Source organism: Lemur catta, chromosome 7, assembly GCF_020740605.2.
Source record: "Lemur catta isolate mLemCat1 chromosome 7, mLemCat1.pri, whole genome shotgun sequence".
Taxonomy (NCBI): domain Eukaryota; kingdom Metazoa; phylum Chordata; class Mammalia; order Primates; family Lemuridae; genus Lemur; species Lemur catta.
This window is the reverse complement of record NC_059134.1, coordinates 36,345,495-36,373,015: the sequence shown is the minus strand read 5'-3', so window position 1 is coordinate 36,373,015 and position 27,521 is coordinate 36,345,495. Positions and strand designations below refer to the sequence as shown.

At 39.1% G+C, this 27,521-nt stretch overlaps 1 protein-coding gene across 1 annotated transcript in view; it reads left to right on the top strand.

Moving 5' to 3' along the window:
• Nucleotides 1-27,521, top strand: part of ARHGAP42 (Rho GTPase activating protein 42) — a 277,047-nt gene that overhangs the window by 54,493 nt on the left and 195,033 nt on the right. The window contains exon 2 of the mRNA XM_045556881.1: nucleotides 4,170-4,265. Within this exon, the coding sequence (XP_045412837.1) occupies nucleotides 4,170-4,265 (96 nt within the window). The remainder of the gene's footprint in view (nucleotides 1-4,169; nucleotides 4,266-27,521) is intronic.

The window sequence follows — 27,521 nt, the reverse complement described above, 5'->3', positions numbered from 1 at the left end:
TTATGATGGGAATCAACTTTTTGAAAAGGATTTTAGAAGCAATGCATCTGTTTTGTGTCTGATTGTGGTTTAGAATTAGGAAATAGTGTGTTTCATGTGATTTTAAATCGGTGGAAGATGTTGGGCTTTCTAGTTCAGAATCGTACACTCAATAGAAGATGGAGCCAAGATTAAAAGCATGAGCTGGATTCCTCATTTTATAGATTGATCATTATTACCGCTGGAAAAAGTTCTTTATACCTTGATGATGTTTTTGACCTCATCTTTGCTTCAGCATTAGGAAAATGAGGATAAATAGAAGGAAGATAAAGAATGCAGAACACACTTGAAGTTGAAAATATGTCATATTTCAAACTTCTCCTTTATTCTTGCAATTATCATCTCAACTAGTTAAGAATCATATTTTCTTGTATAATCCTGTCTCTCATTATGCTTCCAAAAGGACTGTGAAGGAATCATTCAGGCATTCTTGATTCCATCCAGTGTTGAAATAGACACCCATCTCTCACACAGAAATACTGAATAATGGTACTGTCACGGCTTGATTGCTTTGCAGAGCACAGGAGAAAATTTGAAACTGCAATCAACAGACTGCTTTCTTGAACACTTTCCAAGGTTATCTGAGGTCCAATAATTGCCATCTTCATGACTGAAATTTTACCTTTTCTTTTCTTGGCTGAGATATTCAATGTGGAAATAGCCAACATGTTTTAAGTGCTTACTGTGTGTCAGACAGTGTTCTAAGTGCTTCATCTATATTAACTCAATTACTCCTCACACAGGAGAGTTCTGTTTCACTTAGTAGACGAGGACACTGAGGTTCAGAGAGGTTATAGAACTTACCCACGATCTTGCCACTAATTATTGGTAGGAGGCAGGATTCTAACCTGGCTAATCTGTTTGCAGAACTACTCTCAATCATGTGGCTATATTGACAGAGAAGCTAATAAGTGGGCCATTTGTGTTCTAGTTTGGGGGTAGCAATTATTGTAGTGCATTCACAGTGATCTCTGTGAAAAGACAAAGTAGCTTGCTTTTCTCAGTCAAGGAGCAAGGATATGGGGAGTGAAGAAGAGTTTAGGAAGAGGTTGCGTCAGGAGTTCCCTAGGACAAAGCTTCTAAATAGCTCCTATGCATTTGAGGTAAGCTCAGAAGAACTCATGCTGGTGAGGCAGGAAGATAAGGAAGGATATCCATTGCAGGATTCCTAAGCATCTTGATCTGCTGTGCAACCCCATCTCAGTTCTGCTATAGCAATTGCATTTGTGGCTTCAAGCCCAGTAGGTCATAAAGCCTTTATATACAGATAAAGGGATGTCAAATGGAATGCTTTTCCCAAATCTTGTGGAGAGCACCCGTATACAGCTTGTCTTAAAATTTCCTGGGAGTCAGCTTTCTTTCTTTGTTTTCTCATAACATTTGATATAGGCATTGTGATTTCTCTGCGTGTAGCCGGAGCTGTGCACTGGCTGTTAAAGGCGTGCTGTTGCATGGTGCCCTCTGTCTGAAAGGCCAGTCACCCTTCCTACTTTTCTGAGCTGGACGAATGATAATAACCGATGCCATTGAGTTTCCTGGTGTTTACCAGGCACATATCTCATTTGGTTTTTGTAACAACCCTGTGAGATAAGTATTAATTCTCTGCTATATAGATAAGAAAAATGAGTGAGTCTCAAGAAGGACGAGTGATTGTCCAAGGCAGCACAGCTAACTGGTGAAGTCTAGTTCTGACAAAGCTCTTGTTTTTCTCATTGACTGATAATTCACTAAGCAGGCTATCTTCATCTTTCTTCCAGAAAACCTAAAGCAGAGCTGCTCTCTTGAATTGAAAGTACCTATGAAGTAGAATGTTCAGTTGGTTCCAAAGTTGGACCTCTCTTGTGGGAAGAGGTGTTAATTTGCTAGCAGCATCCTCTTTCCAGAGCAAGATTTATTTTTTTAGAACAAAATTTAAAATAAAAAAATCCCTTCAATGTCTGAATATCTCTATCTATCTATCTATCTATCTAAAGATAGCCTCTCTGAAGCTTGAGGCCCATGGTCTTCAGAATTGTCCTTGATGAGTGTGTTGGTTGGTCCTTGGATCACAGTGGTACAAAATATGACCCTCGTGTTTGGAGACCTGTTCACTCTTGAGTGCCAACTTTGATAAGTACTTAGGATTTTACAAATGTTGAGGCTACCATAGTAAGTCCTGGGATCATGTCTATGTATGGGGTCACAGTTCTTTTAAAGAAAAAATTATTGTGACACTTGTTAAAATGGTAGAGAGGACTTTATTCAGGACTATCACGATAGATGTAAAGACTTTGAATAGGCGAGAGAGAACAGGCTCAACTCTAAATACAAGAACAAGTGGAAATTTATAGCCAAGGAACAGGATGAAGGGAGTTGGGTAGATGGAAAATGACTAAGAGGAGACATCAAGGGCAGTAGGATTCTTGCTAAAGGGAAGCCAAGCACTTCTATATCAAAGGTGTGGGATGAGGAATTGGAAGAGATTATTGAGGATGGAGAATTATCCATAAACTGACTTAGCAGGAGCCTTGCTAAAATGATGCTGTGCATGCCCTGCAAGGGTCAGGGCCAAGGGGGAGGCCTGGTTGAGAAAGAGGGCTTAAAGGAATCTAACTAAAGTGTGGTCAAAGACAGAGTCTTAGTTCCTAATGCTTGAAATAAATGTAAGTGTTCAAGTATTGGACTTCAACCCATGCAAGTGAGATACTATTAAGTGAAGTATAGAGTGAATTCCAGAAAAGTACGTTTTCTTACTGGTGCCAACATCTGTGGCAGGGTCAACACAAATGATCAGAGTAGCTCTGAGAGATGGGACCCTTGAAGTTTTCCTGATGCTGCACTGTGAAGTTGATTTATTTTTATTTAACAAATTTAAATACTGCTTATTAAATGCCAGGCACTGTTCTAAACCCTTTGTAAGTATGAGCTCATTTAATCCTCAGAATAATCCTGTAAGGTGGTTATAGCATTGTTATCCCCTTTTTACATACAGTCATGCATTGCTTAATGACCAGGATACATTCTGAGGAATGCCACCCTTGGTGATTTTGTCATTGTGCAAACACCATAGAGTGTACTTACACAAACCTAGATGGCGCAGCCTAGTACACACCTCAGCTGTATATTAATAGTATAGCCTATTGCTCCTAGGCTACAAACCTGTACAGCATGTAGTCACTTGAACACAATGGTAAGGATTTGTGTACCTAAACATGGCTAAACATAGAAGAGGTACAGTAAAAATGTAGTGTAAAAGATAAAACTGGTACACCTGTATAAGGCAGCTCCGTTACCATCTTATGGGACCTCCGTGGTCTATGTGGTTTGTTCTGTGTGAGGAAACAAAGGCCCAGAGGATTTAAATAATTTGCCCAAGGTCACATAGCAAGTTCATGGTGGGGCTTGGATTTCAACCCAGGCAGCCTGGCTCCAGAGTTTACATTCTTAAACACACTCTATTAGGTTGCTTCCCGGGCTGTTGACTCCCAGGGATTTACTTCTTATTATTCTGGGCTTTGCTTTTTCTGCCCAGAAATAATTCTTTTTCTGGGTTTGGTCAGACTCTAGGCCTTGTTCAGACTGAAGTCAGGATTGGAGAGTATATCTAGCTTGAGTCTCCTGTAAAGCCCAAAGTTATTGGTAAACAACCTTTCAGGTCATCTCTTACCTTCTAGATTGAAACCAATAGTTTATTGGTAAAAACACATTCCCTACCTTTTCCACAGTCTGTATAGAATATTATTGGTGACTTTTTCCAATCCACCATTGTCCTTTTTTCCCCCTCCACTAGCAACTTCAGGGACAATTCTTCTTCTTCTTCTTTTAAATAATTGGTCCATTTATAATGAGTGAGTGGTTGATTCCTTGCAAAGATTTTGGTAAATTGGCTTCCAGATAATATGCATCTACCAAAACAGTTTCTTAAAGGGGCAAATCCCCTTTGAGCAGAGCAGATCCAGTCTCTAAAATATTTATTTAGTAATCTCTTTAAATTTTACTTGAATTTGTCAGACTGATATTTTTAAAAGCTTCTGGTTAATATAATGGGATGATGTAACTAAAATCAAAGTTATATAATGTTGCATGTAGAAACTCTTTAGTATTTCCTGGAACCTCACCTTATGGGTTTTTTCCTTAACTTTTATTTGCAGATCTGTCTATAGCAGTACAGAAATTTTCCCAGTCACTACAAGATTTCCAGTTTGAATGTATTGGTGATGCTGAAACAGATGATGAAATTAGTATTGGTGAGTACTGATGTTCTTCAGTATCCTAAGTAATAATTTTAAAAGTCCTATTTCTGATATTTATTTCATTGAAATCAAGCAGACTCACCCAAATAATAAACATCTAAAATATATTCTGACTTTGATAAAACTATATATAAGAGTGATTTGGGGTTTCTATGGAAGAGAATATTATAAACTGTTTTTAAATTGAAGCTCTGTGGGTTTCTTCCATAAGGAAGTTAGTTAATCATTCTATTACTCAAGTCAGCCCTGCTTTGAATCATTCATTCAAACAAATATATATTGGGCATCTCCTATTAAGTGTACCAAGCACTTGTTTTAACAATTATCTTTTTTTCTTAATACTGATTTTTTTTTTTAATTTGACCTTTTGTTTATAAAGAAAAAAAAAATCAGTTGTGACGTCCTAAATCGGTGTTCTTACAGGACACAGAGCATTGCTGGGGACTAGGAGACTCGAGCCCTCATCTGACTTTGCCACAGTGGTTTAGCCATCCGACCCTGGGGAAAGCAGGCCCCTTTCTGAATCAGATGGTTTCGTTGCCCATAAAATAAAGAGGTTAGGTTATGTGATCTCTGAAGTTTTATCTATATCTGAATTTTTACTGTTTGAAGAACAAATTCATGTAACATTCTACACCTCACCTTTTAAAGATGCCCAATTGCCAGTTTACAGATGTGAGGTCCATTTGTAGGCTGGATTAGAGAAGTGTCACTAATCAAAACAGTATGTAAAATACGATAATACTAAGTGTACCCACCTTCTAGGTATAGAAATATATTGTAAGTAATTAGAACAGTGATTCCCAAACTTTAATGCATGTATGAAACACCTGGAGATCTCATTAAGTGCAAATTCTATTCAGTAGGTTTTGGGTAGAGTGTAAGATTCTGCATCTCTGACAGACTTGTTGTCCATGCTGCTGGCCCCTGGACCACACTCTGAGGAGCAGGGATTTACAGTCCCCTCCATGCCTCTCCACAGTCATAGTCCTCTCCTGCCTCTGCCCTTTCTCTTTCTTCTATAGTTTCACCAGTTATGTCTATATTTCTAAACGATATATTGTATTCATTTTGAAAACCTAAGTAGCAAGTCCAGGCCTAGCTGTGAAAGGAAAGGGCAATACTGTCCCCCATAAAGGAAGGCTCTCAGGAGAAGTTAAGCTGAATGAGTTTCTGATTCATTGTGTGGCTTTTGCACACCTACGTTTATATGCACTCGTTCTGGGGAAATCGCTGAGCAGAGTGCAGTCCTTAGACATGCTGTTTCTGCATATAGAATTTACAGTATGTATACATTGTTAGGGTTAACTTGGCAATCTTTCGGAGGAGATACATGGCAACTGGTCACTTTCTTTGATTGCTTTTTGAGGTGTGTTAGTTAATCTGAGGAAGTGTGGAAGTGGCTGATCTCCTTCTGCCCTCAGTTCTATGATGAAAGGTGGCCCAGACGTACCTGTCATGGGCTGAGGTATAGTTAGGGAGCCTCTAGGAAGAAAGGAGAGCCCTGCCATGTGGACCTTCAGAGGCGTGACTTCTTCCTCTTCACAGGACATGTGGCAAAGGGCAGCTGCAGTGATCACCACTAACATTTGCAACAATAGTTGTCATTTTGCTTATCACTTCTTAACTTTTCTGTCATAAATGTCCGGTCCCCAGCACAGGTTTTGTAATATACACTTAGCCAGAAAAAAGCTTAGATTATATTACTAAAATACAAATATATTAGCATTATTATTTAAAAATTAATACCTATGTTTACATAACAATTATTTTCAGTTAGTCACAAAAGTATAAATTCCACAAAGACAGAGACCATATCTGTCTTTTCTTCCTTTCTTCTTCTTTACTGTGTTAGCCTTAGTACTTGACCCAGAGCCTGATTAATAATAGACCCTCAGTTATATTGTTGAATAAATGACATAATTTTCCTTATAAACTTCAGTTGTTTTCTGCTTATGTGCATGTGTTCTGATAGAATGATACATATAATTTGGTATTTTTTTCTTTGGAAAGAGAATTATAACAAATATTTCTGGGTTTTCACAAATATTATAATTTTAATGGTTTCAAGACTTTATTCCATCAGGTTCGGATACATGAATTTATGCAGTAATCTCTATAGTACCTTCAGGTTGCTTCTGGTTGTTACTGTTTTTTTGTTTTGTTTTGTTTTTTTAAATTTTTTTAAGAAATGCAATTTTTTTTTTTTTTTTTGAAACAGAGTCTCGCTCTGTTGCCTGGGCTAGAGTGAGTGCCATGGCATCAGCCTAGCTCACAGCAACCTCAGACTCCTGGGCTCAAGCGATCCTCCTGCCTCAGCCTCCTGAGTAGCTGGGACTACAGGCATGTACCACCATGCCCGGCTAACTTTTTTTTTTTTTTTTTATATATATATTTTTAGTTGTCCAGATAATTTCTTTCTATTTTTAGTAGAGACAGGGGTCTCGCTCTTGCTCAGGCTGGTCTTGAACTCCTGACCTCGAGCGATCCACCCACCTCAGCCTCCCAGAGTGCTAGGATTACAGGCGTGAGCCACCGCGCCAGGCCCTGGTTGTTACTGTTAAGAGTACAGTAGACACCTTTCTGTATCTTTCTTTTAATTACCATTAAGTTTGCTACTTAAAATACCTCTTGAAGTCACACATGTGTGTACTAACTGCAGACACAGGGTTTTTAATCACTATGCTCTGTAGCCTTCCAGGCAGATGTTGGGTAATTTCCCCAGGTTGCGGTGAACTTGATATCTCAACCGTGGTCTGACTCTTTCCACTTTGGCTAAATGAAGATTGGTCTGTGGCTGTTGCAGATTAGATTTGAAAGGTGTTAATTGATCAGCAGGTGAAGGCCTATAGGCAATGAATATTAAATTTGAATGCCTTAAGGGTTTTGAGAAATTATATCCCAGGTTGGAGATCAGAAGGTGAATAGTATTAATATATAGGGGTAGATCTAATGTTGCTTGCTACTTTTAAATCTGGAGACTTAACACGTTTGTACTGGGAATCTGATTTAAATATCGATGCTTTGTTAGGAAAACTTAGAGCAAAACAATTTATAAGCATAAATTATTTCTGGAACAACTAATGTAAAAATATAAATGTGTTCCCATATCCTAATCATCCAACACTTTTTACCCTTTAACTGAATCCCCAGGTACATTGTAAACAGTTACAAACAAATTATGTAGATAATAAAGACATATTAGAAGCCTTATTCCTGACATAGAGGATTGTGAGAATATCCCAAGCTCTTCTGCCAAGGGCAGTGGGTGGAGAAATGTATCCCTGAGACTAATGCACGCGGCTGGCGTGGTTGGAGCACAAGGATGATGCTTACCGCCTTCACCAGCTTCAGTTCTGCACGGAAAGGTGCAGAGTTTCAGCTGTTACTACATTACCTTGTTGAAGCCCGTGTTTCAGCTGCTTTGTTATTCTCTGCTGTAATGAAAGAGGAATGAAGTAGGGACAGCTGTGACTCTCAGTGTTGACTAATCGCCACAACCAGTGGCCAGAATAATTTTATTACCAATGACATCACTGCAAAATAAGATGACTTACAAAAATGGTTGTCTTTTTTTTGTGAGTGAGTCATGTCAGTGCAAACTGACTTATAAAGTCCGGACATGGGCAGCTCTCTGCGTTGTAAGGTATGGTGGAGGGAATGGGTAGGAGGGCAGGAGGCAGACAAGTAAGACATCTGCTTTCAACGTGCTTCTGGTGGAAGAGGATGAAAAGCAGTTTTTGAGCAAAGTAAGGAAAAAAAGGTGGTGTTACTGTATCAACATAATTGCCTAATTTGTGGAAGCAGTTCTGGGAGTTTGTCTGATGCGTAGGCCTGTGTCTGGCCTGTGCATCTGCCCTACTCTTCAGCTGTCCCCTGTGCCCCCACCCTTTTGGCCTTGTGCTTGCTTGGTTTTTTGTTTTGCTTTGTTTTTTGTGCCACTGACACATTGCCGGCTTGGAAGGAAGCAAAATGGGATTAGTTGTCTGGGATCCAATGGGGAATTCCTGTGGCTCAGAGAGCCAGTCAGTTGTTTACAGGACTGAAATCCTAAGCAGGACAGTGTCCTACGCTCTTCTCTCAGTCCCTCCCTTTCCATCCAAGAGCAGCTAAGGATAAACGGGTTGCAGGTGAGCTTTGGCTGGTTCCCTTTCTTCTGCCCTCTGCAACGCTGGATGAGTGGGAAGGAGCCTGTTAAGTCCATCCACTTAACTTCCCACAGCTGTATTAACGTTTCAGCTGGCTTAGGTTTTTTGAACCGAGTAAAGACCTTGAGTTAGGAGTATAGTGCTGGACCCTTGGAGCTTGAAAATTGGTGATGGAGGGGAGGGGAGTGACTATATAGGTTCAATCTTCCTATCAAATAATATATTTATAGGGTTAGACTAGATACAAAATATACCATAATTTAACTATAATTACACAGTAATATGTATATAAATGCAAAAACACAATACTCACTGCGTCTGTCCTGGTATACATACATGCATGGAAATTGATAATGTTCCAACATGAATTATGTGCCCAGCCTTAACACCTGACTAGGAGGAAATAAAAGGCTGTCTGTGCAGAAACTTAAATCCTGTTCTTTTGAAAACACTGTTTACAGTGGTTTAGTTCAAATGGTTGGAAGTTCAAAGATATTGCAGTGAATCTGTCTAGGAGACAAGTTGTTTTGCTAGGTTAATTTAGCATATTAGAACATAGGATAATAAAAGGCTGTAAATCTTACTGTATCACTTCAGAATTTATATCCATCCCAAAGCTGGAGCCTGCAAGTTACTCCGCTTTGTTCCTGTACTTAGTGCTTATAATTTGAAACCATTTTTAATCAAAGTCTTAAAAGAAGTCTAGGTTTTAAAATTCAAATATTGTTAGTCAAGCTGACTTAATGCCAATAAAAATGTTAGTCATGAATATGAGGCAAAGGCTAGTCGTTCTGTGTAATCTTGGAAACCATTGGAAAGCCCAGTTGCAATTGTGTATAAACAGCTTGATTAGTGATATTGTGTAATGGCCGAGGCTCTCAGGAAAGTCTTTGACAATATGAGCTTTGCACTCAAGAGATTAAACATTTACCAAGAAGGAGAGTCCATTTGCTAGTAAATATTTTAGGGATGACTTCATTGCTTTAGACACACCTAAACAAAAAATTCCTGTGGTAGAGATAGGCAACCCACCACCACTCATGGTCCCCAACCTTTTTGGCACCAGGGACTGGTTTCATGGAAGACGATTTTTCCATGGTTGCGGTGTAGGGTAGGGGGACATGGAGGCAGAGCTCAGGCGGTGATGCTGGCAATGAGGAGCAGCTGTAAATACTGATGAAGCTTCACTGGCTCACACACTGCTCACCTTCTCTGAGGCCTGGTTCCTGAGTTTCATGGAAGATAATTCTTCCACAGGGGAGTGTGTGTGGGGGGTGGCAGGGTGGAGCTCAGGCTGTGATGTGCTGCCCGGTTCCGAACAGGCTATGGACTGGCATCCCACCTGGGCCCAGGGGTTGGGGACCGCAGCACTAAGGTAATAGCTCCAAACTCTGAGTGGAGAAATGAGGCAATCAGGTAGTTCAGATCAAAATGTATTTTATAACAATCACCCAGCTGTTAGTATTTTTGACATAACTAGTATATTGTTTGTTGTTCCCTTGTTTGCATATCTGCATTCCAAACAGAGTAGACATAGCAACAAGAATCGTTATGTACTTAATCATTATGTGGCATGAAGAGCTCATTACATTTTTAAAAATAAACTCTTGAGGGGCCGTGAGCGTGAAATATTAAAGCGGGACTTTTTTTGCTTTTTCCTGCCCCCACGGCAGCTCTCCGGCTGGGGAGCTACTGTGGGCCCTGGCGCCTGCCGAGCTCTGAACGCTCTCCCCGGGCGCCTGCAACCGGCGGATGCGCGGTCGCCATCTTGGTTCCCACAGCTAAGCCTCTGGCGGCGCTCCGGCGCCCTATCTCTTAAAGGGACAGACGCGGGCCTGCGCCGAGGCGAGGGGCCGCGAGTGTGAAATATTAAAGCGAGATTTTTTCTTTCTTTTTTTTTTTTTTTTTTTTTTTTTTTTTTTTTTTTTTTTTATTTTATTTCCCTCTTTCTTTCTTTCTTTCTCTTTTCTTTCTTGTTTTCTCTTTATTCTCCTTGTTATTCATACTGTTTCTCTCTCTCTCTCTCTTTTTTTTTTTTTTTTTTTTTTTTTTATTTCTCTCTTTCTTTCTTTCTCTTTTCATTCTTGTTTTCTCTTTATTCTCCTTGCTATTCATATTGTTTCTCTCTCTCTCTCTTTTTTTTTTTTTTTTTTTTCTTTTCTTTTTTTTTCTTTTTTCCTTTCCGGTAGCCCTCCAGCCCAAGAGCTACTGTATACTCCTGAGTGCTCCAGACCCCCAGGTCTGATTCCTATTGGTCCCTGAATATTGCCCCCCAGTACCAGCGAACTGCGGGTGGGCAGCAGCAATTGTGAGGGCCAAGGTCTAACTGCTGCAGAGCCATAGGGTGCCAGGCGGCTCCCCAGGAGGCTCCATCCCCTGATCCATAGACCCTCTCCAGGTCCCCTTCCCAGGTGTGAACACTGAGTGCTTCCCCAGACGCAAGAGTGTGGAGCCTGGACCTTGGGAACACTGGGACAGTGTAGACCCTTGCCCGTGGGAGCTGCAGCAGCTGGGGCACTGAGGGAGTGAGGGCACTGCCTCCTCTGCCTAGCCAGTGTCTTTCCTGCAGAAAGAGACAGAAACCACACATCCAGAGGAAGAACCAAAAGTCAGGGGGGGAAGAAGAAGGAAGAGGAAGAGAGAGGAAGGGAAGAAAGAGGAAGGAGGGAGAAGAAAAAAAAAGAAAGAGAAGAAGGAAGGGAAAGAAAAAGAGAGAGAGAAGAGGCTTTCTGCTTGCAAATAGTGTGAATCCTGCCTACTAACTGAAAGTCCACAACACAGTGATTTAACTTGCCAAACTGGTCTTAGGTCAAGCCAACCCTCTGGGGGTGGACCCATCAGAAGCAGTCCCCCAACTGAGATAGAAAAAAGAAACTCTAAACAGCACACAACAGTCTCCCCCTATAGATAAAGGAAGCAACATTCCTAGACTGTTCCACAGCCTAAGAACAGAGTACAAGACGTGCTGTTAACTAGACTAAAGCTGTGAGAAAAGATCTAACGATAGAGCCAGATGGGAAGGGCTCAGCGGAAAAATATGGGGAGCACAAAAAACCAAACGGAAACCTCGCCCCCAAAGAGAAATACCAACTCTCCTCCAATTGGCACAAGCCAGTTTCAGAATACCAACATGTTACCAGAAGAATTTCAGTCTTGGGTTATAAATAAGCTGAATGATATACAAGAAAAAATTGATATCCACCGCAAAGAAACCGCAAAAAATTCCAGGATTTGGAAGAAAAATTCACTAAAGAAATAGACGTATTGAAAAAAAACCAAAATGAACTCCTAGAAATGAGGGATTTATTCAGGGAGCTACAAAACACAGTGGAAAGTCTCAAGAACAGGGTAGATCAAATAGAAGACAGAATCTCAGAAATCGAAGATAACTCTTTCCAATTAAATAAGACAGTCACAGAGATAGAGCAAAGAAATAAGAAAAAAGATCAGAGTCTTCAAGAAATGTGGGATTATGTGAAGAAACCTAATGTGAGAGTTATAGGCATCCCTGAAGGTGAAGAAGATAATAAGCAAGGGCTGGATAAACTATTTGAAGACATAATAGAAGAAAATTTCCCAGGCCTTGCTAAAACTTTAGATATACAGGTTCAAGAAGCTCAAAGAACCCCTGGTAGATTCATAGCAAATAGGAAAACACCACGCCACGTAGTCGTCAGACTGACCAAAATATCCACTAAAGAGACACTTCTTCGAGCTGTAAGGAGAAAGAAACAAGTAACATACAAAGGGAGACCCATTAGAATTACGCCAGATTTCTCAAATGAAACTTTACAAGCAAGAAGAAGTTGGGGCCCCATTCTCACTCTTCTGAAACAGAATAATGCCCAGCCTAGAATCTTGTACCCAGCTAAGCTAAGCTTTCTATATGAAGGAGAAATTAAGACATTCTCAGATAAACAAGGACTGAGGGAATTCACCAAGACAAGACCACCCCTCCAAGAAGTACTCAAAAGAGAGTTACACACGGATCATCACAACAAAGGCCCACGAATGTAAAGCCACCCAAGAACTAAAGATCAAATTCTAGCCACCACAATGGCTCAAGAGAGAAAACATAGAAAAGAAGTTCTACCCAATAAGATAAACAGAAATCTGTCCCAATTATCAGTTCTCTCACTAAATGTCAATGGCCTGAATTCCCCACTCAAGAGACATAGACTGGGCCAATGGATAAAAAAACACAAACCAAGTATCTGCTGCCTTCAGGAAACACACTTAACCGGCAAAGATGCATTTAGACTGAAAATAAAAGGATGGAACTTGATATTTCAAGCAAATGGTAGCCAAAAGAAAGCTGGTGTGGCAGTTTTAATTTCCAATAACTTAGTCTTTAAACCAACAAAAGTAATAAAAGACAAAGACGGTTACTACATACTGGTGAAAGGCACAATTCAACAAGAAGACATAACCATACTTAATATATATACACCCAATCTAGGTGCACCCAGATTCATAAAGCAAATCCTACTCGATCTAAACCAAATGATAGACAACAACACTTTAATAGTTGGAGACTTTAACACCCCACTGACAGCACAGGACAGATCCTCCAAGCAGAAAATAAGCAAAGACATAGTAGACTTAAACAGAAGGCTAGAACAAATGGGCCTGACTGACATCTACAGGACATTCTACCCTAAATCCACTGAATATACATTCTTCTCATCGGCTCACGGAACATTCTCTAAGATTGACCATATCCTAGGCCATAAAGCAAGTCTTAAAAAAATTAAAAAAATAGAAATCATACCCTGCATCTTCTCAGACCACAATGGAATAAAAGTAATAATGAACCCTAACAGGAACTCTCATTCCTACTCAAGGTCATGGAAGCTAAACAACCTTCTTCTGAATAACAATTTTGTAAAAGAAGAAATTAAGTCAGAAATCAAAACATTCTTTGAATTAAACGACAAAGGTGACACAACTTATCAAAATCTATGGGATGCAGCTAAAGCAGTCCTGAGAGGAAGATTCATTTCCATAAATGCTTATTTCAAAAAGACAGACAACTTACAAATAGACAACTTAATGAATAGACTCAAAGAGCTGGAGAAAGAAGAACAGACTGACCCCAAACCCAGCAGAAGGCGAGAAATTGTTAAGATCAAATCAGAATTAAATGAAAAAGACAACAAAAATACTATAAGGGAAATTAATAAAACAAAAAGTTGGTTCTTTGAAAAGATAAATAAAATAGACACACCACTGGCTAGACTAACCAAGAGCAGAAAAGAAAAATCTTTAATAACTTCCATCAGGAACATGAAAGGAGAAATCACAACCGAAGCCACAGAGATACATGACATTATCTATGAATATTACAAAAATCTTTATGCACACAAATTGGAAAATGAGGAGGAAATGGACAAATTTTTAGAAACACACAGCCTTCCCAAGCTCAATCAGGAAGAAATAGAATTCCTGAATAGACCAATATCAAGAACTGAAATTGAAACAGCAATAAAAAACCTTCCCAAAAAGAAAAGCCCTGGTCCAGATGGGTTCACACCTGAATTTTACCATACATACAAAGATGAACTGGTGCCCATCCTACATAAACTATTCTTCAATATTGAGAAGGATGGAATTCTCCCCAACACATTCTACCAAGCCAATATAACATTGATACCAAAACCAGGAAAGGATGCAACAAAAAAAGAAAACTACAGACCAATTTCTCTCATGAACGTAGATGCAAAAATTCTCAATAAAATCCTAGCAAATCGTATCCAAGTGCTGATTAAAAAAATAATTCATCACGACCAAGTAGGCTTCATCCCAGAGATGCAGGGGTGGTTCAACATACGAAAATCTATAAATGTAATTAACCACATAAATAGAAGCAAAAATAAAGACCATATGATCCTCTCAATAGATGCAGAAAAAGCATTTGACAAAATTCAACACCCTTTTATGATAAAAACACTTAACAACATAGGCATAAATGGGACCTACCTAAAAATAATACAAGCCATATATGACAAACCCACAGCCAACATCATACTGAATGGGGAAAAATTGAAAGCATTCCCACTCAGAACTGGAACCAGACAAGGCTGCCCACTGTCCCCATTACTTTTCAACATTGTATTGGAAGTCCTTGCGAGAGCTATCAGACAAGAGAGCAGAATCAAAGGTGTCCAAATAGGGACAGAAGAGATCAAACTCTCACTCTTCGCTGATGATATGATGTTGTATCTGGAAAACCCCAAGGACTCAACCAAGAGACTCCTGGAATTAATTAACGAATTCAGTAATGTCTCAGGTTACAAAGTCAATACACACAAATCAGAGGCATTCATATATGCCAATACCATTCAATTGGAGAACCAAATTAAGGACTCAATACCTTTCAAAATAGCAACAAAGAAAATAAAATATCTAGGAATATATTTAACTAAAGAGGTAAAGGACCTCTATAAAGAGAACTATGAAACGCTAAGGAAGGAAATTGCAGAACACGTAAATAAGTGGAAATCCATACCATGCTCATGGATTGGAAGAATTAACATCGTTAAAATGTCTATACTACCCAAAGTAATCTATAGATTCAATGCAATTCCTATTAAATTACCAACATCATTTTTCACAGACTTAGAAAAAATAATTATACACTTTGTATGGAAACAGAGAAGACCCCGTATAGCAAAAGCAATCTTAAGCAATAAAAACAAAATGGGAGGTATTGATTTGCCAGACTTCAAACTATACTACAAAGCTGTGGTGCTTAAAACTGCTTGGTACTGGCACAAGGGCAGGGACACAGACCAGTGGAACAGAACAGAAAACCCAAATATAAAACCATCCTCATATAATCATCTAATCTTTGACAAAATAGACAAAAAAATACTCTGGGGACAAGAGTCCCTATTCAATAAATGGTGCTGGGAAAACTGGATAGCCACATGTAGAAGACTGAAACAGGACCCACAGATTTCACCTCTCACAAAAATCAAATCACGGTGGATAACAGATTTAAACCTTAAATGGGAAACGATTAGAATTCTAGAAGAAAATGTAGGAAAGACTCTCACAGACGTTGGTCTAGGCAAAGAATTTATGAAGAAAACCCCTAAGGCAATTGCAGCAACAACAAAAATAAACGAATGGGACCTGATTAAATTAAAAAGCTTCTGCACAGCCAAAGAAACAGTCACGAAAATAAACAGACAGCCTACAGAATGGGAAAAAATTTTTGCATACTACACATCAGATAAAAGACTGATAACAAGAATCTATTTAGAACTCAGGAAAATCAGCAAGAAAAAATCAAACAATCCTATCAAAAAATGGGCAAAGGACATGAATAGAAATTTTTCAAAAGAAGACATAAGAATGGCCAAAAAACGTATCAAAAAATGCTCAACATCCCTAATCATCAGGGAAATGCAAATCAAAACCACAATGAGATACCACTTAACTCCGGTGAGAATGGCCTTTATCAAAAAATCCCAAAACAACATGTGTTGGCGTGGATGCGGAGAGACAGGAACACTCATACACTGCTGGTGGGAATGCAAACTAGTGCAACCCCTATGGAAAGCAATATGGAGATACCTTAAACAGATTCAAGTAGACCTACCATTTGATCCAGCAATTCCATTATTGGGCATATACCCAGAAGAACAAAAGTCATTTTTTAACAAAGACACCTGTACCCGAATGTTTATAGCAGCACAATTCACAATCGCAAAGATGTGGAAACAACCCAAGTGCCCATTGATCCACGAATGGATTAGTAAACTGTGGTATATGTATACCATGGAGTACTACTCAGCTATAAGAAATAACGATGATACGACATCTCTTTGGTTCTCCTGGAGAGAGCTGGAACCCATTATACTAAGTGAAGTATCCAAAGAATGGAAAAACAAGCATCACATGTACTCACCAGAAAACTGGTTTCCCTGATCATCACCTAAATGTACATCAGGGAAGGATACCAATTGGATATCAGACTGGGATGGGGGGGTGGGGGGAGGGGATGGGTGTATGCCTACATGACGAGTGCATTGCGCACCCTCTGGGGAATGGTCATGCCTGAGGGTGCAGACCCGGGGAGGTGGGGGGGGAGGGGATCGAGGTATGAATACATGGCGAGTGCCAGGCGCACTGTCTGGAGAGTGGGAGCGGACGCGCTTGGGACTCTGACTCGGGGGGATGGGCGGGACAGGGACAATGTATATGATCTGAACTTATGTACCCCCATGATGAGCTGAAATAAAAAAAAAATATATTAAAAAAAAAAAAAAAAAAAAAAAAAAAAAATAAAAATAAACTCTTATGGAAATATATGTACAAATTGTGTGTGTACGTATTGGTGGATGAGAGCTAGAACCTGAACCAGGCTTTGTACATGGGTGTTGACTGGGGCGCTCCCGACATTTTTTATTGTTTCCTGTTGTCTTTAGGAGAATATGTTTAAAGGTAAGGCTACAGGAGACAAGTTTAAAATAGTGACAGTTCAAATCACAGGAGCTTTATTGTGTCTTCCTGTGCTGGCAGTGCTTTGCCTGGGCACACATATTTGTTGTTTGATTACCTCTCAATAGCTGGGTGTGCATTGGTGAGATACAGTGGTGAAGTGACTCACCTTGTTCTAGAGACAGAAGCTGAGAGTGATTTTTCATGCCTGCTCTCAGGGTGTCAAGTAGAAGAAATTTTTCGAGGGACTGGTTGGAAAAACTTTAGTTTCTTTCCTAGAAGAGCGACTATGGGTAAAATGCATATAGTTTTTTCCAGATCCACTCTTTGAGGATGCATCTGTTAGGTAAAATGTAAAGGTAGTATTTGATCCTGTTTTCCCAATGAAAAAGTATAGTCTAGGGTGGGAGGTATGGCAAAGAGTTTGCTTTGTCTATTTTGAAGGGATTCCTACATAGTGTAGAAACACTTTGAAAGATAGTAACGTGTGTTTCAGGTTAAAATCATAACTGGTATATAAATCCAGGAAATCCACTTAAAAGATTATTAATCATTTTAGTTTTAAAAATACCCATTTTTTTCTTCAGCTTAAATAAAATGACACTATCAAGCAATTAAAGTATTGAAAATGCATCTGTGAAAATTTTCTTCAGGATTTGGTTGTGAGTTGAAAACACTCATCCATACAATTTGCTGTTAATATTTGTCTGATATTTTGATATATAAGAGTGGCCATGCAACTCTTCTTTTGAATTTCTTGGGAAAAAGTTTGTAAACCAAAGGCAATGCCATTATCAACCACAACTGAACTCTTCTAAAAGAGACCTGTAATATTTTATTAAATTCAAGGAAGCAAATTACCTTCTTCTCATTTGCTAAATCAAAAGAATATCCATCTTTTACAGACCCTCATTACAACCCACTTAAATGTGGTTATATAAAACAGGAAGTGCTTTATTAACGTGGAACATTTCTAAATGCCTAAATTGTTTATACAAATAACATTTTCTTTTGAACTCTGCAGAGGAAGCATATTTTACTTTTTAATAGCTCTCAGTTGAACAATTGAATTATTGTTTTCCATTTTTTTTTTTAAACCACCCTTATATCTGCACCCACACAGAAACTACCCACAATTAAGAATTGAAACAGCTGGGAAAGTTGCACATTTCAGGTGATGTTCCTCTCTTAAAGAAAACATGCTACTTGAGAGAGATGCTTTTGTCATGTTAGTTTTGTATTTTTAAAGCACATTATTTGATTTAATTTGAAATTCAGAGGCTTAGATTTTGAAACTTCTGGCTTTGAAAAACAACAATCTGAAAATTCGTCATATCACAAGCCTGGACAAATTTGTCTTTTAACTTATTGATATACATGAATCCCCTGAAACCTTTTTTCTTTTTTTGTGATTTTTTGTTCTGCTAAACAAAGTTGTTCAGTCTTTTTCACAGAGAGCTTGCTGTCTTATCTCCTGCAGCAAATTATATGCCCTTTGAGGTCAGAAAGTTTTATTCACATTTCTATTCCTGCACAGTACTTTAGAGCTTTATTTGGAGGCTTGATAAATATTTGTTGAGTGAATAGCCTCTCCTGCTAAACCTATTTAACTTTTACAGAAACAAATCATAAGGTACATAAATAGAATTTTAGAAATAAAATGAAACAGAATTTTTAAATTTTATAACAAATAGAATAAAAGAGAATTTCTTAACTTTATTAAAAAATAAAATATGTACTTATTTGTATATATCCACTTTTGTTCTTTTCAGTGTGATAATCTAAATTTTGAGAGGAAAATAGTTCAGACATTTACATGTATATATAACATTACATATATATAATTTTTGTATCTACTTTATAATCATTTAGAGAAAATTTCTTAATATTTATAAATATTAAAATAAATTTCAAACCAGAGTTAACATTTTTTTTCTATTCTTTAATTTATTCAGTGTTGGTTGACTACCTGTTATGTGACAAGAACTGTGCTTATGAAAAGGATAATCAAAGCTTTTGCCCTCGTGGAGTATAAAGACAAAAAGGATAAGGTAGTAACAATACCCCTCTTTTAAAATAACAGGACTTTTAAAAAAGGCTTATTTTAGGGAGTGGATAGGGAATGAAGGAGAACTTTTATGTATGATTAATGACTTATGATCAGTTAAAAATAATCTCAGCAAACTGATTAGACAGTGAAATAAATGCTATAGCCTACCCTAACCTGGGATGTAGGAATATACAGTTGATCCTAATTATTTGCAAGTTCTGTGTTTGTGAATTTATGTGCTCTAAGATTTATTGGTAACCTCCAAGTCAATACTCCTGGCACTTTTATGGACTTGCACAGGCTGACAATAAAGCTCAGCCACCCCACCTACCCACACAGACTGTATGAAGCAGGTGGAGTGGGATGGCCTTGTCATATTGAAGACTAGTAACAGGATAGGTTTTTGTTCTTCTAAAAGAGCAATATGCTAAAGTGAAAGGACAAAAGGACGACAACACAGGGATTAGAGTCAGAAACCTGCTTTGTAGCTTTCTCCTGCCACTCTTTAAACCTGTCTGTGCCTGCATTTCCTGTCTGTAAAACTCATTTATTCAGTAAATACTCAAGTCTCAGCTGGGCCTAAGCCACTGTGAGAGGCTTAGGTAGTTTATACTTTCACTGGAGACACCAACATTAAACAACCAGTTACAGCTAAGTCCAAATTGTGTTGAATGCTATAAAACAAAGTATAATGTGGTAAGAAGAAACATATTCAGGATACCAGGCCTACTTGGGTGCCTGTTGGCAAACATCAGGCACGAGCAAAAGTAAGTGGTGGCCCCTGTGGGTGTTATGTGCATAGTCTGTACTTCTGTGAATTGGAAAAAGCTCAATGGTCATATGTCATTTCTCAAAGTTCAGCCTGCTGGCCCTGTTTGGTATTTTTCTGGTTTGCTTTGTGAGGTTTGTCCACAAACGTTATAGTTTATACTGTGTTGTGTATTGTGACACAGTTGTTTTCTTGGAGTAGAATAGTTTATATATCTTTATATGTGGGAGCTACATCTCTCTAGTTCTAGGATCATTTTCTTACCTTCTTATGTACACGTAGGGGTAGGGAGGAGCAATGTGAGCTTTTTTTTTTTTTTTTGAACAGAAAAATGCTACTTCTGTTTTAAAAATATTGGCGTGGTTTCCTAGAATTTCAAATTTAGTATATTGGGGTAGGAAGAGACCTTGGTGAGCCTGGGAACCAATGCTGTCATTTTCCTTTACCACCCAGAGGTGAAATGATTTTCTGAATTCACGCAGGTTCTAGAAGTTTGATCACCATCTCCTAGGACATGAGCTTTGACTTTGGGTTTACTTCATTCGTTCAGTAAATGCGTATTGAGCACCTAGGATCTGTCAGGTACCATGTTGGGTGCTGAAGACACATAAGTCTGCCAAACCGAAAACAACCCCTCCCCAATGGGGTTTGATTACTTGCCAGAGAAGTTAGATGATAAAACACAGAAGATCATCATATTAACTTAGGCTGGGATACGTGCTATAAAGATACAAAGAGTGGAAATTATTTAAATTTTTTCTGTAATACTTTTAAAATATAGGTATCTGTAATTTCAAGATATTAGTGTTATAGCAAACTGCCTATAACATGAACATTGTTTTATCTTCCATTCCCTGTATAATAAAATTTACGTGACCCCATAGATATTGACCCATTTCTGGATGTGTTTGAAACTGCTTGGTGCAAAAGGAGTAAATACTTCTGGGACATGCTGGCTGTACCAGCACTAGATTTCTTCTGAAGTATTTAGAACATTGGAGAATTTACCCAGTTCTCTGTTCATCTTCCTGCTCTGGGTTTCTGTTATTGTGTGAGCTTACTTAGTCTGATTGTGCACTTGCATTTTCATTGCCTTGATATGTGCAATATTGAAGAAAGCTAGGATGTTATATTCTCTTAGCTGGAGTGTAAGGATTGAAAGCCAAAGAATATTATAGAAGGCTTTGCTGCGTAGCCTAGAATTTAATTTGCAGGTTCTTGGGAGACACTCAAGGATTTTGATTGAAGTTGCCCTTTAGAAGGTTTACTCTGGCATCTGTGTATGTGATGAATTATAGCATGGAAGTCTCTGCCAGTTCACAGTGAGTCAGAGATTACCCTCATCATCAGATTCTTTAGGGACCAAAAGAACACTTTTCTAAATGTGAATGAAACAATGAAAATATAGTTTCAATTTAGACATAAAATGTTTGGACCAGAAAGGCAATAGGCCTGGAGATTGTGTCTGAAATAGTAAGCTAGGAGGCAGGACGTGGACACCCAGAAATTAATAGAACTCATTGGCAAAAAGCAAGGACCAACATATGAGCAATGAAGAAGAGATTTAGGGGGAAACAAAGGAAAAGGAAATATAGGAGAAGTTAGAAAACAGGAATAGAGTTGAATAATAGGCCTAAAAAAGAGTAAAAGAAACATTTGCCTTGGATAGTTATCTAGGACTATGTGTCCCAAAAAAATAAAAGTGCTAATTTGGAGTCATTTCTTTGTCAAGGATAGAATTCAGGATAGTTGCTGAATCATGATTCGGGGGCCGTAAAGAGAAGAGCTTTGGGGTCATGCTTGATTCTTGGGACTCAGAGTTAATGTCTCTGAGGGCTGAGAGTACTATTTCTGCCACTGAAATACAGATGAGCTTCAAGCAAGGAAGTAGAGATGATCCTTACAAATCTTGTTAAATATACAGTTTCCTACTTAAATGTAGTTTGAACTTTTAGTTCCCCAGACAAAACATGCATTTTATTTTATTCCCAAAGTTAGGAGTTGCCAGACTGCCTAGCATCAGAATCAACTGTGGGGAGCCTTAAAAATTTCAGTTCCTGGGCTCCAGCCCAGACCTGAACTAAGGTGGACTCCCTTGGGGGGGGTGTTCCTAGGAGCTGTTAAATTTACGGAAATCCTTGGTATCTGATGCAGCCTGTGCAAAACCACTACTTTAAACAGTAAACTTGTGGCTTGTGCACAGTTGGGAGGGTGCTGTTTTAGTCTGTGCCGGAGGTGTAGACTTTTTGCATCATCAAATCCCTCATGCCCAGGGTTGTGCCAGTGGAGCCATCAAAGCTGTAGATGCTACGTGTTTGTAGGGAAACCTGGTCATTTCTTGACACTCTGTCCTTCACAGCCCGAGAAAAGGTTTTGTTTTAAGCATATGTCCTTAGAATAAGAGATGATTTTCATGGGCCAGCGTAGATGCTGTGATTTCCGAAGGGATGAAAAAAAAAATCAGCTTTTCAAATTAAAATGATATTCAAGGTGTGACCTAGTTTATGCTGATGTAGACTTTGGATTCTACGGAATTCTCTACTAGTAATAAGTGTCTTCTGACTGCAAAGAATCTCAGCGGCAATTTAGTACATGTGAACATGAATCAAATCTTCTTGTGCACTTATTGTGCTTACAAAATATAAGGAGGGGGCAAAAAATAACTTACGATGTAATCAGTATAACACTAAGGAGAACGTGTTGAGTGCTTTAGGTATACTAAGGACAAAAGTGCTGTGAGAGTATCAAAGCTGGAAAAGGAAGGGACTTCCGGGTGGGGATATCAGAAGTTGCCCGACTAGAGCGGGTTATTCGAACTAGGTCCTAATGGTTAGGTAAGATGCAGCTTAGGAAATATAGGTAAACGAGAAACATGGAAATGGGAAGTTACAGGAATGTGTAGTAGTTTGAAAGTGTAACACTCAAGATTAGAAATAGTAGCATCTTAGACTAAGACACTTTGAAATGTACCTTTTGGCCATATCATAGAGGCCATTTGCAGTATGGAGTTTGGACTTTATTTACCCATTCAAGGATTTTAAGTTGGACAATGACATGATCAAGGTTGACCTCTAGCAATTTTGTTCTGGCATTAATATGTATGATGAGTTAGAGCCACAGAAGCTGGAAAACTGATGTTCTATTGCAGCAAAGATGAAGTGAGATCCTTACATGGCTATGTAAGAAGGGTAGAGGAGAGAAATCAGCATTTGGTGATCGGATGTATGGAAGGAAGGACTGAAGATAATTTGTGACTGAAGTTACTAGGAAAATGGTGTTTTGAACATATTTATGTGTTCTTATGTGGCCAGGGTATCTAGGAGTGGAACAGAATTGTGAATTAAGTTTTGACAGATGTTAAGTTTGAGATTCATACAAAATCCCTAGTATAAATTCTGGGGAGCTACTTTAATTTGTTAAATTTAGCATGGTGAGTTAGGACTGTGGGGCTATGCCAAGAGTAGTAGCAAAGTGTATTGATTTCAGGTGAGCTAATTTGGGTTCAAAGTTTAGCTCTGCAGGTCATTAGTTCTGATCGTGCTTATTATTTAACCCATATACTTCAATTTCCCTATCTGAAAAATTCAGAGACTGGTGATTTGGGTATTTTACATGTGACTTTCTCATAGGATACTGTGAACATTAAAGAGCTTTGCGCACAGTGCTAGCACCTGTATTAAACAAATCTCTTCCTCCTCCCCTTCCCCTGTGTCTTCCTGCTCCTTGTACCTCATTAGGAATAATAGGACCCTTGCTTGGAATTAGTTTATAAGGCAAGGGGAAGGAGAAAAATAGCTTTGTGAGAAGGAAGAGTGATAATGGAAATAACTGAGAGGGAGGGGGAAGAGAGAGAGAGAGGGGAGGGGAGATTAGAAGCTTAGTGGGGGGTTGTTAGCTTTTGAGAGGAAGAGGGTTTCTTTTCGGAGACAGAAGGCAAGTTGAAGAGAATGAATAGAGGTAGTGTCCGTCAGAGGGTCTTGAACTTCTCTCCAGGAGCAGGAGGCCAGGCCATCTGGTAAGAGTGAGGGGAAGTTTGGGGCTGGGTTCTTGAGAAGAGAAGAAAATTCTTTTTAGATAGCCACTGTGGGAAATAAGATTAGGAATAAACTAGAGTTGAATGAAAGGATTGCCAAAGAGCAAAAGCAAAGGGGTTAGATAGTTTGAACTTTTAGCGTCTTTGTGGGTGTGCGAATTACAGAGGAGAGGTCACTGGAGGTCGAGAGGTTGTGGAAAAGAGCCCTGGGCAAGGAAGCGGATGTTGAGGCTTCCCTAGGGTGGTGGCAGGGGCCGGGTGCAGAGGCGCAGGACGGGTGCTGCAGCCTGTGGAATGTGAAGGAGTGCTGGGAGGGCCATTTCTGATGGCAGGAAGGATGGGGGGAGCCGGAGGTGTAAGTGGTTGCTTGTCAGCAACAAATTCCTGATTGTTCCCCTTCAGTCAGGATACTTGGCGCCTGATTACCCTTTGAGCGCAAACAGCTCCGGGACTGTTTGTCTTTAAAGATGATAAGCCTGTTCTTTCTCTCCTGTAATGTAGTAGGGTGTAGGCTGGCACTACCTTTTTGTTTTTTTTTTTTTCCTCTTGGCAATAATAGTTTGCTGGAAGAGAACAGACTTTGGAATCAAACAGTGAAAATTAAATACCTACTTCTGTACTTACTCGCTGTGGGATCATGGGGCCCGCCTTCAAGCTGATGGATCCCCCTTTTCTCTCACCTCCTTCAGTACCTCATGTTACTGTGTGGACATTCAATGAGATGTATTTGTAACATTGCTACCTCTTGGTAGAGGAGCTCCCAAACGGGAGGATTCTCACATTTGGGAAAGTGGTTTCTGATCTGGGGGTTGGTTTGGCTTTGGGGAACAGATTAAACACCACTAAAATAAAACGAGGCAACATCAGAATTGCACAATTCTTCATTTCATTAGCACATTAGTGTGTGCTTAGAGAACAAAACATGTGACTTGTAGACTGTGTTACACACGACACTGCACTGACAAAATCTCCGTGACAGGTCCTCTCAAGAATTCAGATGAAATTCCTGTGTAGTAATAAGATAGTGGAATGAAGTTTAAGGAAAAAACAGCTCGAATCAAGTTTTTGAACTGTGTGAAACTGAAAGGTTGTCCTTTTTATATTTGCATGTATGCATTTGCCAAAATTTGGTCTTTTCTGAAATATATATATAACATGTATATAAGCCCAGTATATATGTATTAGTATACATACCGGAACTCTCACACTACTTTGTAGTTTGGCAGTTTCACAGCAGATATTACTAAGAGGTCCTATGCTAGTTCAGGAAAAGTATATTAAGGAAAAATTAGATATATAGCCTGAAATTATTTCTGTACATCCTCTGCGACTTTTACCTGGGAGTCATGGTAATTCTACTCAATTTTCATCTGTAATCCTAACAGTCTGGAGCAGTAGTAGCAGCTCTCTTTTATAGGGCAAGTTTCTGGCTTCCAGAAGGTGTCTTTCCTTTTTTGAGTCCTGCCATTACGACAGTGAGGGTAAAAGAAACCAGACTGAGTAGCTAGTTAGACCAGAAGAGTGAAAGATTAAAGATTCAAGCACAGATTCTGGATCTCAGCCTAAATGTGCTTTGGCAGGCAGTGCTGGGACCCACGTTGACAGGCCAGATTAGAGTATGGCACAGGTTAGTGCCTGGGGACCCATGAATTGTCAGTACCCAGGGATGGAGGGAGTCTTTGGGAACAGCAATTGAGAATTTAAAAAGAGACTAGATTATAGGACATAATCTCTGCCAGAGTCTGGGTAGTATGGTTAAAGGATAAACAGGAAGGAAAGAAAGCATAAAGAAATCCTTTGGAAGCAAGCCAGTGGATTCCAAAGTAGGAGTTCCTTACCTGTGTCCTGTTCAGAGTCGGGATTGGCGTCCAGAGCTGGAGGAACCACCAGCACAGGTGATGGTAGTAGACAAGCGCCGTGGCAGAGACCAGGCTGTCCCTAACTCTATGCAAAGAACCTGGTCAACTTGATAAAAATTTTATTACCATTTTCCTTTGTAGACTGTGAGTTTCTTATTGTTCTCTAATACTTAACTAGGAAACTATGCTATAATATTAAACAGCTTTTTATTACTGAAATGTCTAATAAGCTCTTCCAACTTGGTATATCTCATATTTGCCTAAACCAAGTTCCCTTGAATGCATTGCTACGCTAGGATGCATTGATAGAATATAAAAGAAAAATTTAAATGCAAGTTTTCAGGAACTTGGTTTCAAGATAATCTCTGTTTTTGACTGGTGTTTCGCAATTAAAAAAAAAAAAAAGTCTGACCACAAGGAGGACATTGTGGAGGACCAGCCTTAGTTACTTCGAAGATAACTAACTCCCATGTGTTTCTCATATGAGACTTTAGCTACCAAGGGGCTGTGGAGTATTAGAAGAGAGATGAGTGCCTCTTGGTACTAGGGTGTATTTGTGTGACCTGCCAGCATTCATCATTGAGCCTGTGACTTTTTTCCGTTGATTTAGGAAGCAATTTATTGGCTTTGCAACTAAGCATCCATGGAACTTGAAGCCACAAATGGAGTGGAAAAATCTTATTTGATGTTGTGGCTCCCAGACAATAATAACTAGAATTTGCGGTTGCACGTAATGCCAGTATTGCAGAGAGCGGATGGCCGATCAGTGGGGGTATTAGTTGCTACCTAAGATACCACATATCTGGTGGGAGAGCTGGTGTCACTTTTAATACCACTCAGTCTGTTCCACTGACATGCTATTTATTATTCAGGCATACCACAAGCTGATTGTGCCTCTTGCCTTGTTTATGGGTGAAATTGTTCCTCAATCAAAACGTTCTGTTGGGTACCGCAATCAGTATGCTACCTTTGATCTTTTAAGTATTCAAAAGAATTGAAACTCTCTCTGTGGGAGTTCCTGGCACGAACTGCTGGTGATGTGATGCCCCTTAGATTATTGCATGCTTTTATAGTGTGATGCTGGGTGTCACTTGGCTGTGTATGTTGATCCTACTCTTATTTTTCTTGGTGTGTCCAGATCTAGAAGGATATGACCAAGTCACCTGCTCTGGCTCGTATCCAAGTTAAGTGTTAATGTTTTAGTGTCTGTCTCCTACTATTTATGAAAAGTCAATCCAGAAGGATACTAAGGGTTGACAGAGCTTACATCTCCTATCCACATGGAAAAGTAAGGTTATCGTTGGGGCATCATTTGGACTTATAAAATGTAATTGCATTGGTTCAATCTGGCTTTTATAGACTTTTACGGATTTTCACGTTTTTCTTGAGATTTAACAAAGTCTAAATCCTTATTGCTGACCCACTTCTCTGTGATAGCTTATTTGAAGGTCACTCTAATAAAGTTGATGACAAAGTGCTGTTGACATAATTGTATAACTGAATTTGTGTACATTTGATTGGGTATGTATTTATGCCATTTAAGTTTAAGGAAAGACTTTTGGAAGAAATTTTTAACACAGCATTGTCTGATTATGATGTAAATGTTGGTTGGATGCAAGAGACATACTTTCTTAATTCTCACTGCAGTTGTAAAACACGTAAAGCCCAAGCTGAGCTATTGTTGAAACATTTGATAGTATAATGCCTAGTATTTAAGATAGTGAAATTATGTCAGCAATGAATAGGGACTAGATGTTTTGATTCGTTCTCATCCTTACTTTCGGACGCTAAACAGGTTTTCCAGTCAAAAATAGTAAGGTAAATTTAAGCCTGCTGAAAGGATCAAGCTAGGAAATATTTTAGACAGTTCAGGAATGTTTCAGAATTTATGATATTGGCAAATATAGAAGCCATTATCATACTTCATCACTGTCTAGGTATGA